Source organism: Pelodiscus sinensis, chromosome 6 (assembly GCF_052426305.1).
Source record: "Pelodiscus sinensis isolate ZL-2025 chromosome 6, ASM5242630v1, whole genome shotgun sequence".
Lineage (NCBI taxonomy): Eukaryota > Metazoa > Chordata > Testudines > Trionychidae > Pelodiscus > Pelodiscus sinensis.
The window spans coordinates 88742010-88762515 of NC_143057.1; the positions used below are offsets into that span (position 1 = coordinate 88742010).

The window sequence follows — 20506 nt, forward strand, 5'->3', positions numbered from 1 at the left end:
CTGAGGTGTCAAGGTAATGTGTCAGATAAAAATAGCACTGATATTGTGATCTGTTATTTTATTATTAATTTATTTGCATGCTAGTAGCAACATTATGCTAAGCATTATCAATACAGATGATGAAGTGGGCTGGATTATCTGGTTCAACTGGCATGAACAACCACCTTATGCCCTCGCATCTAATTGTGGTCGCTGGTGTAAGCTAAAGCAGCCCAAAGGCTGTTCTAATTTATGGGACACAGTCTGTGGTCCTGGAGCAGTGCAATGTAGCAGACTAACATCTTACTTTGCTTTCAGAAATATTTACTGTTCTCTCTTCACAGCTCTTTCCCATCAATTTACAGCATCTCCGTTAAGGCACTATAGCCATCGTCACCAACTGGTCGATCGCGAGGCCTCGACCAGTTGATCACAAGGCGTCCTGTCCGCCCCGCCCCCATTTCCTTCCCACCCCCGAGAAGCCCCACTACCTAACTCAAGTGAAAATGGCGGTAGTGTCGGCTTCCCGGGATGGACAGAAGTCCCGCAGCTTAGCGCCACTTCCGGCGATTCCGGAGTGCGCTAGCTGCTCTGCCGGGTGTACTGCAGGAGAGAGCATTGGCTCCCTGCACCGCACAGGAGGGGTGAGTCAGATGGAAACGCTCCTGGGCCCAATGATTCATAAGGACCCAGGGATTCCAGCTGTGGCCACTGGAGTCCCATGTGGCATGGTCTGGGAAGTGCTGAGGGCTGCCTTGGATAGATATGGCGCAATCTGGGTAGAGCTGAAGCTTCCGGGAGAGGGGAGGGAGTTAGCCCAAGCCCCACCCCTTCTAAACAAGGCCCCACCCCTTCAAAGGGCGTGGTGTCACCTCCGCTCTCCACCCCTCGCCTTGCCCAGGGGCCCAGCGAGACTGTCGGCCCCACTGCTTTTGAGAATGTGATGTAAGCTTCTAAATCAGCCAGGCACTTTTGAAAATGTTATTCTACATCCCTGTGTGTCTTTTACTGGCTGTCATATGACTTCCTATAATGTTTAATAGTTTTATATTCTCACAGTAAGCTTACCACAATGTGCAAGTAGAATCAGAGAGGGCTTTTCCTAAAAGCTACTCAATGTTTTATGTTGAAAATCTTCCATTTAAGAGGATGAAGTTAATATCTGCCACATGATGTGTCCATAAGCGATAAAAAGAAGACTGTGCAGTCACAATGCTGAAATACTGGCTTTGCTGTATTCTCCCCCTTCATAGAATTCCCTCTGTCCTGGGTGAGCTTCTGCCAGCTCGTGGCCAGCATTACTGGGAAACCACTGTCACTGGCTGCAAAGGCTACCGGATTGGAGTCTGCTACAACTCTACCCCACAAGGCAGCATCCTGGGGCAGGATGATACATCCTGGTGCATATGTTGTTGTTCTACAGAAACAAGGTGAGCTGGCTTGAGTCTAGGTGCTTGAGAGGTAACATTTTTGCTTATGGTTGAAGACATCTTTGTTTATTTTTATTTCTTCAGATTTAAGTCACAGTTAAACAGATACCTATACAAGAGTTCTAGGTGCTCTAACACTTAGTCTGGCAGCAGCTTAGCACACCCAGCAGCATTGAAAAACAAACATTTATCAGGCACAAATGAACACGGTTCAGCTCAACCAGTGAGTGAATCAGGAACAAGGTTCTGGGGACATACCTTCAACCCTCTTGCAAAACCCTGTCAAAAAGGGCTTTTTGAGCATGTGCAGATGGTTGCTTCTGGAACAATGAAGCAAGTTCCAGAGTCCTCGGGATGACACACAGAACACCCTGACAGCCTTTCCACTCTTTTATAGCGAGGGTCACCTAGCCTGAGTGTCCCATTGTCTGAAGTTGTTGTATTGGGAACAGGGCAGGCCTAGGTCACTTAAGGCTCTATAGGAAGGGCTATGATTGGCCATGGAGGTCACTGTGGTTATGGAAATCATGAACTTGAATGGAGTCAGTGCAATTTTGGAAATGGCTTTAGAAACACTAAGAGGTGGTGAGACTTAGCACACAGGGTTTAGCACCACTAAGGTTTGGCCTGTCTACTCCTCTGCCTCTATCTGCAAAGCAGCGGATGGACCAGATCCAAGTGGTACTGCAACCCTATTTGTCAGGCTGCAACACCTAGCAAGAGGAGCCAGGCACAGGCCTGTGGGACAGAACTGCTGCTGAGGGGTGGACTTACTCTCCTTTTTGTGACTTTGCTTTTTTTTCACTTGCACTTCTGCCATGAAATGTACTAAACATTTCTAAGCCAAGATCATAGTCCTATTCATAAGGGCATGTGCATACTACAACTTCTAGTAAAGTGCCAGCTTTGTGGGAGTACATTTTTAATTTAATCCTAAATCTGAGAATATTAGCAGCAGTCAGTTAAATGTAACATTTGAGATAAATAGGGCCTGATCTTGTGAGGCGCTGAGCATCTGCAAATCCCATGAAGCCACAGCTGGGCTCAGAGGCTGGAAAAGAATGAAGGAGGCATTGATGAATAAGATCAAAATGGCTGTCTTGGGGTAGGGGCGGCTAGTGTAAGAGTTCAGCATGTAGAGGGAAGTATTGTGAAATAACTTCAGCTTAGATGAGGGGTCAGTTTTGTACTACTCAGAGAGCTCTTTCAACATGTGAACTGAACTCTGCAAAGTGTTGGTACAAGAGGCAGCAATTTGTTAATGGCTGGGAAATAAATGGTAGTATAGTAGTTTGTTTTTGATTGATGGCATAATAGATTCTCATTTTGTTTCTCTTTCCTGCTATTTACAGTTTCATTTATAAATTCTTCCACTGTGGTGTAATGAGTGACGTTTACATGACGGAGCAGCCTGCCCGGGTTGGCCTTCTGCTGGATTATAATGGTGGGACACTTTCCTTCTTCAATGCAGAGAGGGGACTAGTTCTATTCACCACCAAGCACAGATTTACTAATGCTGCTCACCCTGCCTTTGTTCTGGAGAAAGCTGGTGTACTTAACCTGCACACAGGAATGGAGCTGCCAGAGTTTGTGAAGCACAGCTAATCTTTGCTTTCAAACTATCCGGAAGACAAACCATTATAGTTTTTTGCGGGGGAGGAAGAGAGTATCTATTTTTCTCTTAGCGGATGCTACCCACACCATTCTCCTGCACATCAACACTAAATTGTAATTATAGACATAGTATTCTGTGCATGGAGAGAATAATAGACTGCCTCCTACTTAGTATGTACTTTGCGGTATATATTAAGTTATTCTCTAGAGGAAAAAACGGTATATATTAGAACTGAGCATTGGAAGGGGGAAAGAGAAATTTATGAACAGGAACCACAGTCTTTACTGAGAGAAAAAAATAATTACAAGACTAGTTGAATTTTTTTACATTGACTAATGATCTTGTATGTGATATAGTGCTTCTCTCTTTGAGCTTTAGAAATCTGTTTCTAAAAAAAAAAAAAAAAAAATGGGCAGAGAAAATAAAATTAGAGGGGCAACATTTTCAAGCCAGTTCCAAACTAACCTCTAACATTGCTCACAAATATTTTGAATCAGTAAACTCCACACTTCTCCATCCACATTGTTCAGACAGAGACAGCGATCTGATTTGTACACACAAATGCCACTTGTAATGTGAATCGATGTTCAGCAAAAGAATGTATGTGCAGTTTTGGAGTCCATTTAAAAAAGTGTTGCTAGTGTTTCTGGCCCTAAAAATTACTGCCTGGATGGCTTAAAGATAGGGCCCAGATAAGGCCCTTTAGCCTGGGACTGTGGAGTAAAATTGCCATCAAGCTTCCTGTGAATGCTCCCTTTTTCATATTGGATATAAATTGATGTTGTCTTGGATCTTACCTTAGCCATTTTCACACTTAAGTATGGAACACCCCAGAGATGATCTCCTTGCCTCTACTGTACTCTTTTTGTCCCATTTGAGCTTTGTCTACATTAGCAGTGGACCTTAGTTAGCAAGAGGCGATGCTTGGGTGGTGTTGTGATGATGAGCGCCATAGACATTGCTAGATAAGACTACAACGTTGGCATTTGAATATGATTAAACCTTGCCAGCAGAGGTATATTCTGGTATTAATGCTGCCCTGTGTTAGACAGAGCTGTATTTCTAAGTACTCCACCAATCAGCGCTCTTGCCAGATTAATTGGTGGTTGTACCAATGAAGCCCTGTGAACTCCTATGTATTCACCCTAAAGGATGGCAGGCAGTGTGATGCCTGCTGCCCACCCTTGTGGTTACCTATTCTTCTCATCTCTGTTAATGCCCGCTCCCCCCGAAGTAAGGGGGGTTTCACATGTCTAACTGAGGAGAGTTGCTGTTGAAAATAATTTTTAATTAATTACAATTTAGGTTTCTGCTTGTCAAGATCACAGTTGGTGTCCAATCACAGTCTGTTCTTTTATTTATCATTTAGTTTAACTGCACCTAAAAATGTGCTAGAGGCTTCGGTAAGAGATGCTCCATGTCCCATGGGCTTTGTGCTCTGGTTTCGCTATAGTGGCAGGGGTAACAAAAACCAGGGAAGGACAAGGTGGAAATGACAAGATCACATAGTACCGTGTTTTAGTGTATATAACATGCGCTCATGTATAACCTGCGATCTTTCTTTGCTGTGTAAAAAAACCCCTTAGATTACCCGTGGACATGTATAGCCTGTGAGTTCTATAGGCTAATTCACGGTAATTGCACATACCAGGGGGGAACAGAGACTGCAGCACAGGCAAGCTGGCCGGCCTGCAGGAGGAGGGGAGCCGCACTCATGCCCAGGCCCTGCGCAGCTACAGCCAGGCGCAACCCACCCTCCTCTGGGTGGGGAACGGAGAGCACAGCGCAGGTGCGCTGGAAGCGTGTCGGGCCCTCCTTGCAGCGGAGCGGAGCTGACTTAATCCAATTCTAATAGGTAAAAATAAACTTGTATACCCCGCGAACATATATACCCCACGGGGGAGGGGGGCGGGGTTTGTAAAAACATGTATAACCCGCAGGTTATATACGCTAATTTACGGTATATTAGTGTAAGCCTCTGCACATATTGATGAGTCAGTTAAAAGTGCTTTCTTGTTTTAAAACACTATTCCTGGCTCCCTGTGAGCATCCTGGAAGAAATGCCTTTGAATTGGGAGATGGATTGAGCTGGCTTGTTGGCTTGGGAGAGGGGAGCGTATTCCATGTGTGTGATAAGAGCAGTGTGGGAAAAGCCTCAGGATGGTTGGCAGGGTAACACACACAGGGGACACGGAAGATAAGTGATGAGGGACGGGGGTGAGGCAGGAGAATAGAATGGAGGGAAACAGGCTAAGACTAGGTCAGAGGTGTAGGCATTGTGCTTTCCTAGAGCTTCCAGAAAGCCAATGATTGCACTGGAGATTTGAGTGCACAGACAATACTTGGTTGTGCTTTTAATAACTAAATTCAGAAAATGTTTATGAAAATGAAACTAAATCTGCAAATCCCAGTTTTCCTGTTATTTTAGCTTCATCGTCTTCTACTACTCGTCATTGCCACATCCTTACAGGGCAGCTACAGTTCAAGGTGAGGCTGACTCATCAGCAAAGACGTGACATATTGCAAAGGGGACAAAAAGGGGTTAAGGAGAGAAAGAATGGCAAAGAAAACCAAAACCACATTTTTCACTTCAGCTAGAATGCTTCTGGCAATGTTTACAAATGACAAAACAAGACTGGTTTATAGCCATGAATTGTTGTGCAGATAGCATTATAATAGTCCTTCTATAGCAAATGCTTTTTCAATTATACAAATACAGTATTTCTGTCTGTTTTGTAGGACTATTTGATAGTGCTTTCCTGATGTTCTGTGTAATTTCAGTTATCCAAATTCCCTGTATCCAAAAATCCTAGTTATCCAAATCCAATGCGTCTCCCATGTCATCCTGTGTTCAAAATAGCACTTCCAGTTCGCTGAACACTTGGTTATCCAAAACTTTTAGATGTCCTACAGACCATTTAGATAAATGAGAGGGTACATTGTTTTTATATTTACATTTTTAAGCTTTGGTTGATACCTTTGCTGCCTATGTGCACAGTACCAAAAAGAGGAATGTGTTTGTAGGACTAGGAATAAGCTGTGCCCAAAATTTTGATTTCACCAGAATTTTGTCATTTGCCTACTGCAAAAACTAGACCTGTCAAACATAAGAAGTGGTGGTTGTGGGTTGACTCTAAACCAGTATTTCTTAAACTTTTTAAGACCAAGGAACACCAGACAATAATTATTGTTTATGAGGAACACCAAGGATTTTGTTGTGGGGGTGAGGGAGGAAGGAAATTAGGGTCAGGGGAAAGTTATTGACCAAAAAAAAAAAGGTCATCTGCCCCTTTAAGGGTGGCCATTTTGAACTCTGTTGTTCTCCGCGACACACCTCCGACTGCCTCACAGCACACAGTATGCCACGCAACACAGTTTAAGAAACACTGCTCTAAATGATGTATAAATCTACACTTTTGTTATTTGTATGCTTCTGTCTGAAAAAAATGGGGTTTGGAATATTTTTCATTAGTAATATATTTCAAATAACTCTGGAAACAGCCAAGACAGATGAACTGGTCAGATGCAAAGTAAATATAAAGCTGTATGCCCATTTGTGACTTTATCCTCTTCAAAGCAAATTAGCAATACAAATGCAAAATCCAGCTTACGACACATCTTATGAAGCTGTGATTCTCTAGATTTTGGGCCACAGTCCATTTCCTTTAAATCTAGGTACATGAAAGCAGATGTTAGAGGGTTTATCCCGTCACCCTTTCATTTCCCTGGTCCTTCTCATGTGAACAGAGAACAGCAATACCCAAAGTCTGAAGATGCAAACAATGCAATGTTTATTTAGATTAGCTTCCAACAAGCATGAACCCAGGTTCCTTTCTTTTTCCTCTTGTTCCCTTGTTTTCTCACGCCCCTTCCTGTTTCTCCCCAGTGTATATAATAGTATTTTCAGATATGCCTTGACCAATCATTTGACTGAAATTTAACTACCCAGTCATAACATATTGTAACATGATTGTCTAACCAATTATATTCCACCACCTTAATTGGCTTACACCCAGCAAAATTAATTATACAGGAGACATAAAAAAATAAAAAACAGAGATAATACAGATGCAATATAGATAAACAATTAAGTGATGGGAAGCATAATAACGAAGCAATAAAGAAATGAGAATTTCACAACCCCAATGATTGATAAGTTGGTCCTTACAGAAAAAAAAGCTATCAGCCTAAGTTTTCTTTAAATCTCCTGGGTTCTTCCCTTTATCTAGTGGTGTTAGATTGGATCACCTTTCCAACAGCCCCAAATTGCCTTATTTCAGTGTGATTGGTTTGGAAGGACGTGAATGCATGTTTCCTTGCTTATGGATGCTCCTGCTGCTAGCCAAAAGCCTTAGCTTAAGAGTAAGGCCTCAGACCATCACATACAGATAGGCTATGATTTTGATTCTTTGTTTTTAAACTTCTGTAATTAGTAAAGTAGTAAGAACACACTTAAATTCTTAAAGGACAGGTCCTTGCAGGCAGGCCTGAATAGTTATAGCCTAACAGCAGAATTTAGTCCTTTGGATTTATACATTTAAATAAGGGTTCTACTTATTCACATATAGGGAGAAATTCCAACTTGAATGGGATTGTCTTGAATGGCTTTCAGTGTTGCCATAGGTTCCCCAACAGTCTATGGCTACGTCTAGACTGGCATGATTTTCCGCAAATGCTTTTAATGGAAAAGTTTTCCGTTAAAAGCATTTGCGGAAAAGAGCATCTAGATTGGCACAGATGCTTTTCCACAAAAGCACCAATCTAGACACACTTTTGTGCAAAAAAGCCCCGATCGCCATTTTCGCGATCGGGGCTTTTTTGCGCAAAACAAATCTGAGCTGTCTACACTGGCCCTTTTTCGCAAAAAGACTTTTGCCCGAACGGGAGCAGCATAGTATTTCCGCAAGAAGAACTGATTTCTTCCATGAGATCGTCAGTGTTCTTGCAGAAATTCAAGCTGCCAGTGTAGACAGCTGGCAAGTTTTTCCGCAAAAGCAGCTGCTTTTGCAGAAAAACTTGCCAGTCTAGACACAGCCTATATGTTTTTGACAAAGTATGTGGATAATTTTAATTTAACCAATAATCCAAGAATAATGTGGTACAAGATTACTAAAATATTCAATCAACATCTATTTAATTGACCTGTTTCAAAGCATGTGTGAGATAGAACATAATAGATCATTGAATGCTATTAGGGAAAAGATAAATATATTTAAATGAGGAAAAGCACATTGAATAAAAACCATTAGTTCTTGGATTTTATGCATTTTTGTTGGTATCTGTCAGGATCTGTCTATAAGAAGTGAGGAGCAAGATGTATATATTTCCTGCCCATTCTGATATTGGATACATTTTTGAAGCTGTCAAAGTGTTTATTTCTTAAAGAAGTGCAATGTTGAAATCCCACAATATGATCTGCCAAAACACAGCAGTATGCACTGCAGTATAAACTCGGTTGCCGTGGAGAACCTAGAGATACAGTCATGGTTCTTTTTGTATTGATTTTTGGAATACAGGGAGAGATAAGCTCCTAGAATTTATTTACTAGAATGTGCTTCTAGTGTAAGTTTGACTATAAAATATAATCACAGATGCTTTTCACTGTGAAGTGTAATGAATCAAGGTGTTGGGGCTCGTTCCACCCATTTTTCTGGATACTGTGATTAATAGCTTACCTATGCAAAAACAAGATCCAAGTCAATGTATTGTTCACATTCTGGGGATGTTTTTGTTTAATGATACTTTACAACTGTGTGAATTATTTTTGATGCATAGGCTGCTAGTTCAGCTGGCAGTGGCTGAGACTTTTTTCCAAATGCGAATGACTTTATGCAATATATGTACACAGTCTGTTCATCATTCCATGCTTATCATTGCACAGGTGCTCTTTAATGTCAAGACAAAGCAACACTAAGAAACTAAGGATGTTTGGAATAGCCTAGGGCATGTTTTTATCTTGAGGCAAGGGGATTTGCTCCTTCAGCTGTTTTTAGCATTGATTAATATTTGGCCTGATCCAAAGCCCACTGAATGCACTGGAAAGATTCCCACTAGCTTCACAGGTCTTGGATTAGGTCCATGTGTCCTCGTGCTCTGAGGTGAGAATACATGCCTGGATGTAAGAAATGATCATTAATTTCTACAGTCACAATCCAGCGCTGAATGGGACTTTCACTAGTACAGATAGTATTGATCCACAAATCTCACTTAGGCCCTTCTGTTCCAGAAAGAAAGCTAAATGCTTCATTTCAATGTCAGCTTGTAATAGTGAATATCAGATAGAACTTGCTATTATGAATATACTGCAGACCATATGGGGGTGGGTTGTCTATGAGCAATACTTTCTATTATAATCAGTAATTTTTAAAGGAAACATCACTTGAGTTTAAATTTCTTTGTACTATAGATGGTCTAGCGAGACCTTATTTTGGAGATACAGAATGGAAGAAAGAAAGAAAGAAAATTGCACTATTGATTATGAAATTTGATAGTGATAATCAATCACCAAGCTTACTTTAAAGTGGAACATGTAGATGCTAAATCCCATTATTGTGATGTTTTCTTTGGTATATGAGTTAGCTACACATTCTTATTGACACTATAAGATTGGTTTTTTTTAATAGTCTATGAAGACTAATGTGACATTAGATTCATTTGGAATTTCTCTCTTCCAAAATCATTCACAAATTGGGACTTCAAATAGGTTGAGGGTTAATTTGGTTTTTGAAAACAGCAACATACGTTATAGGACCACTAATATAAATAAACTTATCTGTATAAACTTAAAAAACAACAAATAGTCTAGCAGCATCTAAAAGACTAACAAAAAATGTAGATGGTATCATGAACATTCATGTTTTTCTAGTCTTTAAGGTGCTAGACTATTTGTTATTTTTTTTAGTTTTTCCAGATACAGACTAACTTGGCTACTCCTCTGAAGCTTTTAATCTGTATAAAGTCATTCATATTTAACTAGCAAGGAATTCCTAATTAACAGATCAGAAGCTAGATCCTGTCAGTTTGTTTACCTAAGGAAGGAAAAGTAAAGGCCCTATTCAGCCTTCAGCAGCATGTTGTACAAGAGTTTCAAAATTCATTGTATCAAACAGGGATATTTTTGCTTATGCTTTTCATACCGGAAACCAGTGTTTTCTTGTCATGGGCCACATCTCATTGCAGTTCATCATGAGGCACGACATAGGGGAATAGAGCGGAGATTCGTCCCAAACAGAAGAATTGTCCTGACAATAATTAAGTAACCAGGGGGGAAAGGTATAGCGTAAAGTATTGTTCTATTCTGAAAGATGACTTTGTATAAATGGCATCTTCTTACACAGCGTGTATTGCTCAAGTGAATTCAGAAATGCATCTGCTCATTTTACTGGCAAAAATACATGTTCACTTACATAAGTTTATTAAGGCTAGCCCTACAGAATCAATGCTGTTAATGATGAGTGATGTTAATAATTGGAGTCTCTTATGTATTATGTGCCAACAGATGTGTTAGCTAATTCCAATCAGCTATACCTTTAGAAATCCACTGAAGACCAGGGGAGTGCTCAGGTATAACTAGGGGCATAATATGCCTTGCAGAATCTTTATTTTAGGTGATAAGGCATGAGGAGTGAACTCAGTATGACTTTGAGCCTAATCTTAGTTTGCAGGGCTGACCATGAGAAAAATCACTTCTCTGATTGTAAGTTAAGCAGATATTACATATTCCAGTTCTGTGGGTGCTAAGATTATCCTGAGAAGTGCTTAGCAGAACCGAATCATGGGACATGATAAATATGTCATCCCACACACCCATTTTCACAGTCACTTTTCAGAGTAGAACTATACCTTCGGTTAAAATTAATAAAGGTTATATGTAACAGTGTACTAATTATCTGCCTGCTTTCCATTTTATTTCCTCAACGAGACCTATTAAAATTCACCACTCATAAAGCCATGAAGCCCCCGCTGAAATTATACAAACAGTGATATGTAGAATAAAACCAGAGGGAAAAAATACTTTACATGTAACACCCATAAGACACTCAGAGTTGGCTGAGTTAATGCTGATTATATAATGTCAAGGAATCATGCAGTTCTTTCTTATATATGTACATGTTTTATTTCTGTTATTTATAAAATACTACATATGACATTACAATTTACAGTAATACTTCCAAGGTTTATCGCACTACCAGTGCTTACTAAATAAATGTTGGCTATTTTATCTTCAAAAGGTGAGTTTCCCTTTCCATTTCCATTTCCATCTCTTGCTTTAAAAAGAGTCTGGTAAAGGTTTGTGCTTGATTCAGATAACACCACCTTTGACACAGGAGCACAAGAAATTACACAGATGTTTGTATAGCTCTCATTACCATAGTATTACAGCCCTTTTGGTACTTAAGTTAGGGATGTCTATGGGGAAAAGGCAGTATCCATCATAACTGGGTCAGTAACTACAGAACATATTTTTATAAAACTCTCACTGAAGTTTCAGGATGCAGAACTGGCTGCAAGATTGGGCCCCATGTGTTTATTTAAAAATCTTCAGGGAGAGTATTTTAGAGTCTCATGCAGTCAAGAGCCTGCACAAGTAATACATCAAAAATGGGGGGGGGGGTGAAATCTAACTTGTCTTACTCAAGCAGGTAGTCTCATTAAAGTGTCTGAGAGGATTTGGCCCATTTAGTGTCATGCTTTTGTTTCTTTTGTGCATGCATAACAAGCTGGATGGTTACTCTTCATGGCCAGCTTATAGCATTTTTGCTGCTTTTCCAAAGATCTCCATTAATGGCCAAATAAAGAAGATGCTAAAATCCTGAGTGATTACATGCACAACTCTTTAAAGTAAGCTATTTTTCAAAGAAAGCTAGAATTAATTGTGGAATCTTTCACATTAATCCAACTGTCTGTTAACAAATACAATATTCATATTGAGATAAGCAGCTTTATTTGATCTTCTGGAGTTTAAAATAATAGTGAGCTAATCTCTTAGCAACTGAGCTAAGGGCTGGTAGTTATGCTTTTAAAATATAGATATTAAACTGAATAATTTGCAATATAGATTTTTAAAATTAATACATCAAGAATTTTTGTTTTGTGTACATGGTACTGTAGATACTGTGACACTACATATCTTATGGATAGTAAGGAACCTTTTAGACTGAAGTCTCTCTGTGATGACTGTGGAATAGAAATACCTAGATCTCTAGATGATGTACATTGTGTGGCCAAAATTTCCCCTCTCTAAACTGCATTGATGTTCTCTTACCTGCAGTGCAGAATTAATAAAGAGAATTAATGGCTGCAGTGTAGTGGGCAATGTAAAGTCACAGATGTGTGCCTAAATGAGATACTTATAAGAAGGAATGTTAAAAACCATAAGGGCCATCCTTTGAGGATGTGAAAGGGGAAGTTAGTTAGGAGTACAGAATGTGCAATAGAGACCTGTATGGCGGATCAGAGCATAAGAGTGCAGATCAGGGAGAGAATTTTGCCAATACATGATACACACATTACAGCATATTTTAACTAGCTGCAACCTACTTTCTAATGTTATGAACCCAGGTTCTGGGAAATGAAAAAGAAAGGTGGAAGCAGTGATTTTACCAACACTTCAGCTAGGTATTTGACAGTATCAGAGAGAAATATAGGGGAAGGCTTGAGAAGCATGCTGTATTTAAATTCTTCTTTGTAGAAATAAAGATTATTTTTGTAAAGTGTGTTAACTTTTTTAAGCAATGCATTAAATTTGAAAATCCATCTGCTTTCTATTGTAATATGCTGTATTTGACCCTATTGATGTTGAAGAAATGTTGTAAGTAGTTATTTCATTAAACATACTCAGAGAAAACATCTTTTGTTTTCCCTTGTTCAAAAATTTTTATTAACTGATCATTGAGAAAACGCCGTAGGTTAAGGAACATGAACTGTATTACTTTAATATGACTCTTGTTGTGTATTTATTTTACATGCATGGTAATCTTAGACTTTATCTGAACTAACTAGATCAAATGCATATTCATTTGACAAGGAAATGTTACAAATGGTAGGAGTTTGTAATGCTGCAAAACAAAATTAGTCAACTGTATAACCGGGCTTTTCCCCCCCTGTCAGTGCACCACTTAAGTGCACTTTTGCTCAGCCTCATTGATCAGTGATTTTTGGAAGCAGTGCCCCATATGAAGGGTTGCACAGGCAAAGTTCCTTCACAACTGCCTTTGGCCCTAGAGAGAGTCTACTGTGTGCCTGTTCTCTAATACTTAGCTTTTTCTCAGATAGCTTCCTGATAGTTACTTTATACTGTAGTGTGATCAGTGTTGGAACAATTGTTCCCTTTGTTTTTTATTTTTTCTTAAAAAAACAAAACACCTCACCCCTATTTATTCATAGAACTAGTTAAATAACAGATTTCCCCTTGTAGAGGTTAAATTTTCATTGGTTTTGTTTGGGAATGCTGGGCTCTCCAAGAACCAAAAGGTGCCTCTCCTGTCATGAGGCTATTCACGGGGCTTCTAGCACCTCCCCTGCCTGGGTCATATTCATATCCTTAGTAAATGCAAGATGTGTCCTTCTTTCAAGGGTAGATCCCAAGAGAATAGAGAAAATAAATTTAAACTCAAGCTTTATGTCCAGCTTCAGACGCTGGAGTAGAGGACCCTCCTGTAATAGAGCTCCCAAGACAACTAGTGCCACATCCACATGGACATCTGGGTCACTGGAGGCTGGTAGACAAGCATGCAGGTACGACAGCACAGGCTACATCTATGGTATCCACATCCTCACCTCTATCTTCCTCTAAGCAGCAGGAGGTTAAAAAATAAATCTCCAAGAAGTGCTCAGTCACTGTCTCACAAGAGCTCAGCTGCCAAGCGGAGTTCCATGCAGGCTCTGAGTGATGAAGAAGACAAAGATGAAGATAAGCCAGTCAGCTAAGAGGGACTTAGTACCAAGTTTGGGTGCCCATGCCCAGAGTGGTAGAGACCAAACCTGTCCCTGAACAATACTTGATGAGAAAACCACCAACACCAAAGAGACTGCTCACCTATCTATGGTGTGCTCAGTACCAGCTGCATCAGTACCAAAGCTATCCTCTCTTCACTCAGCCCCATCTTTGTTACCGTTGGTATTATAATCATTTAGGGGGCCTAACAATCTGATAATATCTCCCAAGTTGGAGTTTCCTCTGTTAATGAGTGCTGTGGGTTTGCCAGTGTCATGCTTCTCTTGGTCACTGACGCCTGTATCAGTACCACATTCACCCTCATATCATCTACAGGCAGAACTGTTGTCTCCTCAATTAAACTATGTAGAAGAGGCAGGGCCAGATTATGACATTCTGAGGCCTCAAGCTAAATCAAGTGTCAGAAGCCCCATGCCATACAAAATGAATTTATTATTGTCACAGAAAGGACCCTGCATATATAAACTTTTGTGCTGTGGTCCTTTGGTAAGCCTTGTGGCCTGAAATATTACAGAGTAAGAAACTCTCTGCTCCCATTGTTTGGTGAACAAGTGGAAGTATGGTTCAGAGATCCTCATTTGCGCAATCTTTCTACCCAGAATTCCTCCAATAGCACTTTGGAACTCACCATAACTGCACACAATGTTCAGGGTGAGTTGAAAAATGGACCTGAATTGAGCTGCGAGAGGAGAAGGAGTACTCCTATATTGTGGCAAGGACTCTGCTCTGGGGTCCTATCTCTTACTCATTCCTTTCTGGTCTACTGTTAGGATTCTTTGATTCTGTGCAAGGCAGAGGGGGCTCTTCTAAAGCTGCTAAGGTGTGAACTCTGGTGAGGCCCTTTTTACCCTACCCCTACATAAAGCTGAAATCACTGTAGCCAGATGAGGTGGTGGCGCCCTAGGGCCAGCTCAGTCAACACTTCCCAAGGGACTTGAATGCACCTCAGGACTCTGGGACTATGTGACTTAGTGACATCAGAATGTGAGTCTGGGTTAATGGGGGAGGGGGAGGAGATGTCACATGGTAAAAAGACATTTGCCTAATGGACATATACGCTGTGGGTAGGTAACCGACTTACTGAATTTAGTTACCATGCCAAAGGTACCATAGGGGAGTAATCATTTATCTTTCATGTAGATATGCTGCTGCTATCTCTTCCCCTAATAACAATGAGTGGTCCTGTAGCACCTTAAAGACTAACAGATTATATATATATAGTATCATGAGCTTCCGTGGGCCAAACCAGTATTTTTTTTGACTCTAAGGATAGGTTTACACTATGGGACAAGGTTGAATTAAGATACACAACGTCAGCTACGTTAATAGCGAAGCAGAAGTCAAAGTACCTTAACTCGACTTTTGGTGCTGTCTACACTGCAGGAAGTTGAAGTGAGAACACTCTCCCTTCAACTTCCCTTACTCCTTGTGGAAGCTGGACTACCAGCATCAACCGGAGTGTTCCTCTCAGTTCAAATTAGCTTGTCTTCACTAGACCCTCTAATTCGAACCCTGGAAGAGCAACAGTGGCAGCTTTGATCTTCTCTGTAGTGTATACACACCCTAAGGTGCTACGGGACCACTTGTGTTTTTTGTTAAAGTTATAGACTAAAGCAGCTACCCTTCTGAGACTTCCCATAGTAACGTTTTCCTTCTTTCATACCCAGACTTAGTGCTTGCAAGTGGGGAATATTAGCTATGAAGAGGGCCCAGGGAAGGTATTTAGTGACAGTCAGGGTGGTTGTGTCAAGCTAGCAATTGTTTATTTTTAAAGGGGAACACCAGCTGTTTTAACCTGGCCCTTTTTGCTGGTGACATCTGGCCGAAGGCTTATACTTACAGAGGTCCCAATCTAGCAAAGCATTTAAAAATGTCACAAGTCATAGTGCCTGGGACATGACAGAAATATACATGCATTAGCCAGCTGGAGGGGTAGGTGAAATTAGGCTTGAGTGTGTAACCTCATTCTGCAAATGGGCACCTTTATTTAAAGAAACTGCATGGGAGCTCTTCATGTCTTCCTGCCAGATGTGCAGCTCTGCATGGCAGCTGACTTCCCTTTCTGATCTCCACTCAGGAGCACAAGATTGCTCCCATGCCTGGACCCAGAGCTGTAGAAAAGGGGGAGCTCTGTCCCTATGCAGAATAGGAGCTGCACAAGGGGGGAAAGAATGTTACATGTATAACTCCTCCTAACTGACTCATGAACAGAACTCCTTTCATGAGAATCACAGGAAGCTCTGCCTGACAGCTACCTCCTTTTCCAGTAATTCCACTGCTTAGAGTTACAGAAGGAAAAAAAATTATGTAGCACTTTAGGGTATGTCTAGACTACATGCCTCTGCCAACAGAGGCATGTAAACTAGGCTATTCGACATAGTCAAAGAAGTCGGGTTGTGCAGGCTCAGCTGATTGTCAGCACAGCATGGCAGTCAAGATGAGGATCTGTCGACGGGAAGCCTTTTTAGACCACTCCTGTAAACCTCATTTCATGAGGCATAAGGGAGCGGTCGACAAAGGCTTCTCCTGTCGACCGATCCACATCTTGACTGCTATGCTGTGCCGACAATCAGCTGAGCTGGCACAGCGCGGTGGCCATGTTTATTTTAATGAAGCCGGGGATATTTAAATCCTGGCTTCTTTGACTATGTCGGATAGCCTAGTTTACATGCCTCTGTCGGCAGAGGCATGTAGTCTAGATGTACCCTAAAGTGCTACATAATTTTTTTCCTTTTATTTTACCAAGATCAGACTAACACGGCTACCTCTCTAATACTAGAGTTACTGGTGTGAGGATTTAGGAGCTAAGGCCCTTCCAGCAGCATATCAGGTCTGGCAGAGAAAATTCTCCTGCTACACCACCTTTTCCAGTTTAACAAGTGCTTCTATCTCATCTCTCCTAGCCCACTTGCCCCACAGACTCCCAAAAGCTCAGCATATGCCAGGACATGTCCTTCTGTTCTCCAGTGCAAATAAATACTATTACCGGGATCATTTTAATTTGCTGGTGCATTTTAGAACTCCTGTCATGAAATCAAAGGGTACTAAAAAGGGCTGAAATCGATTAGCATCGCCATGTAAATGCTGCTTTCCTGCAGAATTTGTTGTGCTTCTTCTCATTTTTGAGGTCAGGCTGTGTGGTGTAATAACTTTTGAGGTCAGGCTGCAGAAGTGAGCCTTGATGCCCATACAGCACATGAGGCCTTATCAGAGCTGTTATGGTAGAAACAGCCTATGGGGTTCATCCTTGAGGAACAGCACCATGCAGCATCAGGAGAACAGAATAACAACCAAGTACACTAGACATTGTGGTAGGCACCACACATCCTCTTCCATCTTTCATGCAGCCAGTGGTTAGGGCACTGAATCCTATTTAGACAATTGGGCTCAGTGAGGGAATCCACCAGCTTGAGATGGTCTCTCTCTCTCTCTCTCTCTCTGTCGGCTCTGCTCTATATTATATTCAGCAGGAGTACTGTTGTTGTGGAGTGTAGCTGATCAAGGAGTGCCCCAAATATGCCACATACCCACAGATATGTTGAGACAACATTGTTCTTTCATACCACTCCTGGAACTAGCAAGCCAGGAATGAGATTTCTGGTAGTCCCAGGTTTCTAGCATGGACTTCACTGTGTCAGCTCTTCACTGTGTCCCAGGTGGTGATTTCATCCTAACTGCTACTCCCTGTGTGGCATTTCCAGAGGGTCATTGCAGAAAATGACCCAATACTGGTGGGTGGCGTAGTTCCTGTATCCCCCTCTTCCCTACCCACTGTCCCATGTGCTCAAAGTCAGGTGAATGAGGCTCGTCCATCACCATCTTTGAAACGGTTTGCTTAGGTAAATAGTGCTGCTTGGCTCCCTTTTGGCTGTTGTGTTACCAAGCTCTCAGAAGCCTGAAAGCTTGAGTTCATGTGACCTCCCAAGCACTTAGCAAAACTAATAGCAAATCCCCTGGGTTTTTGAAAAATGTATCTTAAGCCACCACAGCAAATTAGTCACTGGATAATGGAAAACTTGTGTGCTAATCACATCTCTGTGGTATGGTACTGTGACATTTTGGAGAAACAGATCCCAGAAATTTTGCAGAGGCCTAATGCCCACATAGTAACCCAGAGAGTCTGCTTAGCAACCAAGATCTGCTTCAGAAAAAATTAAAATCCTTCATAGTTTGGGAGCTGGTTCTTGTGACAGTCATCAAAAGGAAGAGAAGAGCTTCAGTCTTATGAGGTCAGAGGTATACAACTATCCTATCACAAAGACTCTGAGAACCTTAATGTAAGTTTATTCTTCATTCTAAGAACTGTGTTAATATCTGAATTTAGCATGTCTCAGAGACAAGCCATTGCATTACTCTTGGACTGGTCATAGTTTCCCACCTAGGTCCATCAGCCAAAGCTTGCTGAATTCTTTTCCCCAGAAAGCTGAGTTCAAGAGCAAGCGTCCTGAGTTTGCTAGAGAGTGTGAATGACCATTCATGGCTCTGTTGGCCAGACCACAAAACTTTTATAGGCTTCAGCAAATTACTTTTTGTCCTGGGTCCCAGTAGCACTTGTCTAACTCAGCAATCACACCCCAAGCACTTTCAGCTCCTGAGAACACCCACAAGCACCCAGGGCCAGTATTTAATGTCTATCTGCACCTGCTGAGAGGACAAGGGGGATGGTTTTCTGAATTGGGGATTAGGGAGAATGGCTATTTGTATATGTTAGGGAAGAACCACATTAGCCTGTGACCAAACCAGTCCGTCTCTGAGTATGTTCTAGTAGATGAATCACTAGCCATGGGCATTGGAGTGTGTCAAAGGGCCATGCTCCCTTTTTAAACGGGGATCACAAATACCCTTTGAGAACTTGAACTTGGCAAGGGTGCAATGAAGGGGGAGGAGGCTGTGTGGTGTAATAGCAGAATTTCTTCCCCACTGACATGATGGCCAAGTCATGAGTGGGTAGCATTGTAAGCTGGTGCAAGGAATCACATTGCTACTCAAATTGGCTTATTTTGGTTGCTTGGCTCCCAGGGGGCTTTCCAGCACTCATGCCACCAGCAAAGAGGTGAATGACTTGAGTTACTGGCTGAGGTTGGATGCATAGTTTACATAATAATATATGTTGTCCTTCACTTGTAGGATAAAGGATCTCTTTCACACTCCCAATAGCAAGGCAACAAGAGATTGTATGTGGAAAGGAGAAAAATGAAAAATATATTTCTCAGCTATCCTCCATATTATCTTCATGTCAAAGTTAATCATTCACTTTTTTGAAGTTGAGAAGAAAGCTATGAACACTCCCATTTTTAAGCTATTTCTTGGTTCTAAGTAATCAGTATCTTTCTACCTAGGGAATGTGGCTTTCACCTATTTTTCTGTGGTTGCGTTGTCATTTGGGAAATATAATCTGATGTGCTTTACCTCACTTTGCAACTTAACATTAGGTTATTGTGACATTATTGCTGGAGTGTGGTATAAAATCCGGTGCAATTAAATGCAAAGAGAGGCCTGGAAAGTCTCTCTTACATAAGGTGCTCTGTACAAAGCCATCACATAATGTCACTGGGTTATAGATGTGTATTTTTCAAAGTGAGAAACTTGTATTGGCGAGTAAATAGACTGTAAATGGAACTGTTTTCATGAATATGCTGCTGCTTGTTTATAACTATTCATTGTCCATAAGGGGGCAATATTTGTCAAGAAGAACCAAATTGTTGGGTCTCATGGAAAGTGCTGGCAAGACACAATGTGAAATGTACATTGGCTTCTCTCACTGAACAGTGTTTTTTTTTTTTTTTTTTTGGTATGAGAAGGAAAAATAAGGAATCCCATGCCCCATATTTAATATGGTGTTTCTAACATCGATATCGTGTTTGAATGGAAGTTGAGTGGAGCTTTTGGTTTGCTATATGTACCAAGATGCTTTGGGATTATGAATGGATTTTTATTTTCAAGCAGAGGGTAAGATAAAATTGTGTAGAAATAAAGAGTAGAAAGTGTCATTTCTGCTGCTTGTCACTGACTTTTTGGGTCTGTCTGGAAGTTAACAAGTAGTGATATGAAGAGGCTTGTATAGCTTTTCTATATGGTTCAGGGTTTGGAACAGGAAAAAACAAGCAGACTGGTAACAAGTTATCTAAGTGAGAATACAGGGATGAATATGATATCACATGTCTCAAAAGGGAAACATGGACTAGAATACAAGAACCTCATGCTTCTGTGCATCATCACCCTGAATTTTAAGTCCTGAGCAGGGAGCTATTTGACTACTAGACAAGTTCTCAGTTCTCAGGCTGGTTTGCTTGTGTGGCCAAATGCCCACAGTACTAAGGATCTGTTCTAGGCAGACAGGATTAGCCAGTGGACAGCCATACTCCAGCTACACATTTTTTTCTCAGGGACTCTGTGAATGGAAGCATGGAACTATACTGTTCCCCTGTTCCCCCCAGGGTTCCACCTATGTCAGACTGTGCAAAAATCCAATTGCATGATGAGAATTTGGCTTTGAATATGTTATAATAATGTATAGAAGATGAT

The 20506-nt window shown here is 41.1% G+C and overlaps 1 protein-coding gene across 1 annotated transcript in view; it reads left to right on the forward strand.

The window, feature by feature from the left end:
• The window catches only part of CMYA5 (cardiomyopathy associated 5), a 66755-nt gene extending 53825 nt beyond the window's left edge, over positions 1-12930 (forward strand). The window contains exons 12-13 of the mRNA XM_006119181.5: positions 1233-1409; positions 2762-12930. Coding sequence (XP_006119243.3) covers positions 1233-1409; positions 2762-3014 — 430 coding nt within the window. The 3' untranslated portion in view covers positions 3015-12930. The remainder of the gene's footprint in view (positions 1-1232; positions 1410-2761) is intronic.
• The last annotated feature ends 7576 nt before the right edge of the window (positions 12931-20506 follow it).